This window comes from Montipora foliosa, chromosome 5 (assembly GCF_036669935.1).
Source record: "Montipora foliosa isolate CH-2021 chromosome 5, ASM3666993v2, whole genome shotgun sequence".
Classification (NCBI taxonomy): domain Eukaryota; kingdom Metazoa; phylum Cnidaria; class Anthozoa; order Scleractinia; family Acroporidae; genus Montipora; species Montipora foliosa.
In genome coordinates, this window is record NC_090873.1 from 47,106,071 (window position 1) to 47,113,570 (window position 7,500).

Here is a 7,500-nt window from a genome sequence, read left to right on the forward strand (position 1 = left end):
TCTAATGGTTAAGTGAAGGGGTATTAATCAAACACTCCCAGGTTCGAGTCCTGCGAATCCAGACATTGAACTTCGGCTTTAAAAAGAAATATGTTCATTTTCCATGATCTCCTTCAAGCTTTCAGTGTCCAAAATGAACGATAATACTTCACTTGGAGCAAAATGACAATTAAGAATAATCATTCAATTGAGGGAGAGACTTGAGGTCCCTAGTCCCAAATAAAAGCCTGTTGTTACCGTCTCCTGTAGGGCCTCTTTCGACCATTTGATTAGCCAAGACCAGGGTCCCGTTTCTCGAAAGTCCCGTAACTTTACGGGCCATTTTCGGGTGTCACAATTCCCTTTGTATCTCCAGTACGGAGAGGATTTGAATCGTCAAACTTCACACTCTATTTTCTTTTTGCTACCTTTAAAGCATGTTAAAACGTCGGCTTTTCAAAACAATCTGTTGGCAGTTTCTTAAATGGCTTTTCGGAACTTTCGAGAAACGGGCCCCAGGCTCTTTTGTTTCGAGCTGCTAAACCTCTTGAGTGCGTTCATCTTTTAGCACGGGCTCGAACAAACTCTCATACAAACTCTCATACAAACTCTCTTTAATTTTGATTTTTCCAGAAACTACTCCTACACGACGCCGTAACAGCTTGAGTAGTTTACCGCTGAATGACTCTGAAGCAGAGCGGTCACGAAGTCCTTTTCCTCCGAGTCCAGTACCTCTCGGTCACGGCAGGAGTCTCAGCAGTTCCAGCTTACATGAAAAATCCAGCGGTTTGCCGAACGGTAAGATAGAGGATTGTATCTTGCAATATTTCTCTCGATGTTCGTATTTTTCTGAGTCACTGAAATTTCCTTACTGGCATAGTCTGGAAAATTATCAGGATAGAATCCCCACCCCCCCCCCCCCCCGCCCTCTGCACTTCCCCTTTAAAAATAAGTTAAGTTATGAGTGATAGGAAGTTCCAAACCTTCACCCTCTTAACTTTTTACTGCAAAGGGATTTCCTCGTCGAGTTAAATTGTTTGGCGCTTGTCACTCTAAGAGGCTAAATAGGTCAAGAGTAACCTTATCCTTTCTTGCTCTCTATTTTTCTTTTTTCTTTTTTCTTTTTTTCAAAGATTGTCTTTATTAATTTAGTTTATCTGCAACACTTTTCAGCAGCCTGTCTAACGCCCTAACAGTGTGATTAACGTCAAATGTATAATTTTTTTAAAAAAGGAAAAGTAATTTACTTATCACATTACTACCGGTGTTTTACGCCCAAGTTCATCTCTTGTAACCCACATTTGTGCTACTGAGGCATTTTTATAAAGCAACAGCGATGGTGCGGTACTCTTTAGATTCAATTTCTAACGCTAACCATTCTTTTCTTAAGGTGAGTTTCATCTTTTATTTCTTTATCTCCACAAGTATATTGCTGATGTGTCTGTAAATGTTGTACTGAAAATTAGGAATGAAAGCGGTTTGTCGTCGACTGAACCATATAAAGAAAACTGACAAGAATGATACCTTAGTATTGTAAAACCATGCGGGAGGGACACTCCACGTTGTGATGTTATTTTCTAGTCTCATTCAAGCAAAGGGATTGGTTCATTTAACAATCTGACCAATTTTTGAATCTTGTTTTCTTGGAAATTTGATACTGAAATATACATTACAGCATGTAGAAAGAACTTTTACAGTTAAAGTACTTTGCAATCTGGTTGGTATGCACCTCTTCAAACCTATAATTTTATTGGTTTCCTGTATGAGGCCCCTATATTGTTCTAAGGGGATAGATTCGATTGTTTTCTCTCGATGTTTCTTGTTTTTTTTTTTTAACTAGTCCTGTTGTGCAGGTGTTGCAGATCGACCCATTCGTCCACTCAGACTCAACTTTCCCTCCCATGCAAAATGAAAAGCAAAGCAAACTGAATGAATTTAGAACATACTGATAGGTTGCTTCCGCACACTTCTCCTCCTTAGGCAAGCTGCTGGTTGGTGAAGCTGATGCTCGTTCCGGCAGTGTTAATGATCTCCATGTCTTCCCTACAGGGGGATATATGAAACCAATCCGGCGGACGGCAGGAAGTGATAGTGTAGGCGGAAGTGGTCGAAGCAGCCGGTCATCATCGATTACGAGTGACAGGAGCGGAAGTCTCAATAGTATACCAGGCTCGGTTACAAGCTGCGAGAGCAGGTATCTACCACTTACTCGGGAGCGTTGTAATAGCTGCGTACTGACCCTTACTCAGGTGTGCGCGGATACGAAATTAAATTTAAATCCCGCAAATGTAATTCGCTCTTAAGATAACTTTTTACAAGGCTAAGAAATGTTAACGAGAGAAAAACTAAAAATCTGCAAAACGTTTTCAACTCAGTATTCAAGTGATCGTCATCTTTTCGACTTGAAGAGGAAGGATTGCACAGTTGATTAGTGCGCGACCTTCTGTGCGAGAGGTACTGAGTTCGATCCTCCGCAGTGACCTCACATCATTGCTTCCACTTCTTTCCATTCTGTGTAGCTTCAGGTAGCTTTACCCCCCGGGGGGGGGGGGTACTCCCTTATAATTGCTTAATGGAGACGTGCGGCCAGCCAGGGTATGTTTTTCGGGATTTTTGTCTTGAACAGGGTATCGAATTTATCATTTTTACTGGGTTGCCGTATGGCAATCCCAGTCGGAAAATGGGTAGATTATTATTATTTTTTTTATTTTCCGTGTCGGGAAAAGTCTTGCCTGTCACTCCTCTGGTAAGTGGTGTCTTTGTGCATAGAACCCTCTGCGCGTATTTTCTTAGGATCGAGAGGGTAGTGGAAATGCGTAGATTTCTCTGGTGGACACAGGAGAATCATTAACTTAGCCAGCAATGGCGTCGAAAGTCATGTAACGCGAATGGCGTTTTAGTGGATCTTTGAATAAAATATACCCTTATGAAGCTCAATAAGTCAGTTGGATAAACCAGGCAGGCGGTGAAAAAACCAACACCTGGAATCTCAAAAGCGACGAGTAATGGACTTCGACAACAATCTATCGCCCGTTGAGCCGAAATCAAAGTGAGCTGTATTTCTAAAATAATATTTAACCAAGTGTGACGGTTATGTAGAACACTGAAACCAAACGGAAAATTCTCTGGTAACTTATGGGTTCAACAAAGACAGAGAACGATTGAACGAATCGAACACCTTACGTGGATCTGTGATCAACTCTGCACAGTCTTCAGGTAAAAAAGATAATTGGAAATGTAACAGCCAAGAATTATTTGAAAGAAAGCTTGTCGTGTATTTTGTGCTTCATTATTCAAGGAAAGGGCTCTTCATGGAAACGGTTTGATCCTGAAATTTAGTTTGTTGCAATATTGCGCATATTTGACACGATTGAGTTTCTTCTCTTCACGCACGTCATGAAATAGAAGGGGTTTTTGCCTCTAATAGCAAATATGTTGTTTGTTTCAAAAAATTGTTCATGGAAAAGGTGGCCTTTATGAATTCATCATGTTTTATGATATGTGAGCTTAACTGGATAGTTTTTTTGGCAATAGTAAAGCATTTTCTTGTCAAAATGAGGTTAGCGTCTTCTGGTGTGTTAACTGAATTAAAGCGTGAGTTTGCATTTGCCGTGTGCCGCGTAACCTTGATTTCCACTCTCAAAATTACCTCCAGAACCTACTTTTTGCGTAGAATAAGCTTTTAGAAGGATGTTCTTGTTTTGCATAAAGCAAGCTAACAAAATATGTACCTTGCTGAGTTCGCATTTGTTAGCGTTCATAGTATTTTCGGTCCGATGCTTCTGTTTAGTGAGGGGTATCTTGTTTTGGTCTCCCATCCAAACACTAACCCCGGTGAACAGGGCTTAACCTCAGTGAACTTTGGTATTACAAAGCTGTCAGATGCTCAGAGGGCACGCTTAAACTTGTGGTGAAAAGAAGTTGTTAGGGAACTCGAAAATTATCAACATGTCAGCCCAAAAGCCAATGTTTCTCGCTTCTCTTTTATTTGTTATTCTTCAGAGACCGGAATGCTGTAGTTCAATACCACACAATTCAGTGCCTTCTGATTTTCGTAACACGTACCACAGGCAACCCAGTCTATGCTTCACGGAAGCATCTCTTTTTTTTTATATTTGTCTTAATCAGGGTATCGATTTATCAATTTTTGGCTTTTAGGCTTTACCCTCTACAGGGTAGTCAGAAATGTTTGGTTTTTCAGTCAGGTTTTTTCTTGTACGGTTCGCATTTGAAATGTTCTGCTAGTTTGCCACTACTTAACTCTTTTGGTGGAGACTTGGCCTCTCGGTGCCCAGTAGTAACATTATTTGAAAATTGTTACTATTATAGCCAAAGGATACGAAATTGCAGCGGGAATACGAGTTTAACGGAACGAAGAGTTCATGATTACGAAAAGATAAGGCAATATTGTAGGCGAAGGGTGATTTCATTACGCAATAGAATAATTCTTGTCTCAAAATGAGGATGTAAATCGTAACAATGACAAAATTCTCCCATTAAATCCACTTAAAGATCTTATTCGATACTGGTAGATTCCAAGTCATTATTACGTCTAATATCAAAAACTGTTGTTTCTAAATCTCTTTTCCATACCCCCCCCCCCCCCCCCCCCCCAAAGACTACTGACAGATAGACAGTCAGACAGACAGACAGACAGACAGACATGTTTATTTGGAATCTTATACAATAAATAGTATATCGACCACAATTTCCAAATAACTAAGAATTACAAACAACAAAAGTATACATGGCTAAAAAGTTATTAATTAATTAAGTCCTGGAGTCTTTACTTTTATCCGTCTTTCCCTTTCCTTTTTTCAAAGCATTCGAATATATGTTTTGCTATTAGTTTTTGTATTTTAACATTTCCGCTAGGGGGGTTTATCAGAAACATGAATATTTTATTAGGTGACATTCTGCTTATTTTTATTTTATATTCTTTTTCCAAATAGTCTAGTAACGAACATCGTTTTTCCTGGTATTCTATAAAGCAGGGCATATATTTAGAAAATGGTATTCGTCCTCCATTTCTATTTTACAAATTGGGCAAATTCTTTCTGCAGGTTTCTTGAGCGGTCTCGAATAACGTCCTGTCTCTATGGCTAATTTGTGGTTGCTAAGTCGTAGTTTTGTTAGGGCTATTCTGTGTCGTGTATTGGTGACCTGATGTAGGTAGTCTTCACATTTGTAATTGTCTATCGTTTTGAATAACCGGTAGGTTCTCATTATGTTGCTTTGGTTAGCATCTTTTCTGGTGTCGTTATTTATTTCACGTAGCCATCTTTGTAGTTCGATATCCTTGAGTCGTTGCCTGATAATGTTTACAATTCCTATGTCAACATAGTGTGCTTTCATCCAGAGGTCTCCTAATCCTATCTGTTCCAATGAGCCTTTGATTTTTTGGCTCCAGAAAGCCTTATTTTCCTTCCACTTAATGTCATTGTATGCTATTTGGGATAATTTGTATTCATTTTTGGTTAAGGTTAACCAGAACCTCGCGAATGAGGGGATACGCCTTGAATACTTTCGTTTTGAAGTTCATTGGTTCCTTTCTTCTTCTCGTGATATCTTCGTACTTTCCAAAGGCGTAGTAGTGACCTCACTCAGCAGGTCACCATCACTTTGCAACATCTTCCCTAAAGCAGATGTCTTTTTGTACTTTCTCTGTTTTCTTTCCCTCAGCATTCTCTCCTTTGGTCATTATCTTTCTAGCCTGCGAACGCAAAATTATTTCTGGCGGTCTTTTCTCTCCCTCGAAAAGGAAGAGAAAGAACCGCCGGAAATATGCCTGCGTTCTCAGGCTATCGTCTTTCCAAAATATCTCTAATAATTCGCATACCTCTCACCTTGTCCCGTGATTATACGATAGGTAGAAGGAATTTTCGCATTTAGTGTTTGGGTGTTGAGACCATCTGTTATTTCATGAAACGGAATAGTGTTGTTAAAACTAATCTCAAAAAGGCGGAGGGAAATTCTTAAGTGTTTTAAAAATTATCATAAAATGCGAATTACTGATCATCTCATCGAGTTAACATCCACCTACTTATCGGCATCCCGGGTCGGCATCTTGATTTGCCAAGGGGTCTTCATTCCCTCCAGCCCTGGTAGACTCGATTGTAGATTTTAAAAGAACCTTATGAGACCACAAAAAAGAAACACGAAACTTGAATCTGTTCAATTTTTATCGTGTTTTCCTCTTTTCTTTTGATATGTAAAAACAGCTATTCGAAACTTCTTGGGATTAATTATTTATCTTTGCGGGAGCCAGGAATACATTTAACCAGACCGTGATATAAGGGACATTAATAAAATGCACAAATGAAAGCCATACCTCAAAGTTTGCTACCAAACTAGAAAGGGCTATTTGCAAAAAGGTATGTGAATTGGCGTTTTTGACAAGTTCTCCTCTAAGTTGTCTCTGAGATTTGTTTGAAAGCGGTAAGAAGATGGCTTTCTGCTGAGAAAAATTGACAGATTGACAAGAAACAATTTTCAAAATATCTGCGGGACATTGTTGTCTCTATGGCTACGAGTGTAGAAGTAAAAGATTTAAATTCTTATCTTTTTCTGTGACTTGTTCGCCAGCTGTTAGCCCAGCTTTCAATTCATCGATAGATGCGGTCTTATGAAGGCTCGGCTCTTTAAGTATTTCTTATCTGGTTGTCAGGCACTTGTATATGTAGACAGTCATGTCAAAAATCGAAAGAGCATTTCAGTCAGTTGCTGCGCATCTTTGGGCCCCTGCAAGGTATGATAGACCAGTCATCCTTTTTTCATCACAAGGCTCTCTATTTTCTTCCCATCTTCTTTTTTAGTTCCAACCAGCTTTGTCTTTGGTTTCAAATTCATTGGCTGAAAATGAAGAATCGCTCTGTTTTGCTAGTTTTTACGCTTAGTTTAGAATACGCAGAGAAACAAATCGAAGTATTGAGAATATCTGCTCATTTGCTGCGATTTTTTGCGGCCGGTATAAATGAATGAGAAAATTGTTTGTATTTATATTGCGTGTCCCTGTTGTGCGACAAAATCATTCAAAGAGTTATAATAAGCTAAAAGCTTGACTACTTTATAAGACACCGAACCAACTTTTAATAAGGCAATAATTTTTTCACCATGCAAACTTAGCCCGCTCTAATAGCTTTCATGCCCTTGAGAATCCTGAAATGAAACATCTTCTCGTTTGCCGCTAAGGAATAAAAAGCACAGCAAATTCCCACGCCATGAGATCTTATGGCTTAGTCTGGTTCGAAATTCGCAGCTAACTACAAATATTTACGAGAGGCAAAGTGATTATGAAGTTTGATGGCTTTATAGTTCTGCGTTTTTTAAATAACACTGCAGAGGGAATTGTAGCGCCTGGTCTCATTCTATATTTTCAGATTATTGATAACAAGACGATGATTCCGAAATGACTTTGTAAAGACCACACAAAATTCTTTTTTTTTCCCCGTATTTTGCAAAACCTAAAAATTCTAAACGCCGGTCTTCAGTTGGAAACAAGACGCTACCCTAGCCTTGACT

The 7,500-nt window shown here is 39.2% G+C and overlaps 1 protein-coding gene across 6 annotated transcripts in view; it reads left to right on the top strand.

Annotated features, from left to right (window-relative positions):
• LOC138004504 (regulating synaptic membrane exocytosis protein 2-like) overlaps positions 1–7,500 on the top strand; it is a 35,334-nt gene that overhangs the window by 14,305 nt on the left and 13,529 nt on the right. For 4 of the 6 annotated variants that reach the window (XM_068851032.1, XM_068851036.1, XM_068851033.1 and 1 more), the window contains 2 exons: positions 613–777; positions 1,960–2,173. In XM_068851032.1, the coding sequence (XP_068707133.1) occupies positions 613–777; positions 1,960–2,173 (379 nt within the window). The remainder of the gene's footprint in view (positions 1–612; positions 778–1,959; positions 2,174–7,500) is intronic. The other 2 variants (XM_068851034.1, XM_068851037.1) reach the window with 1 other exon arrangement.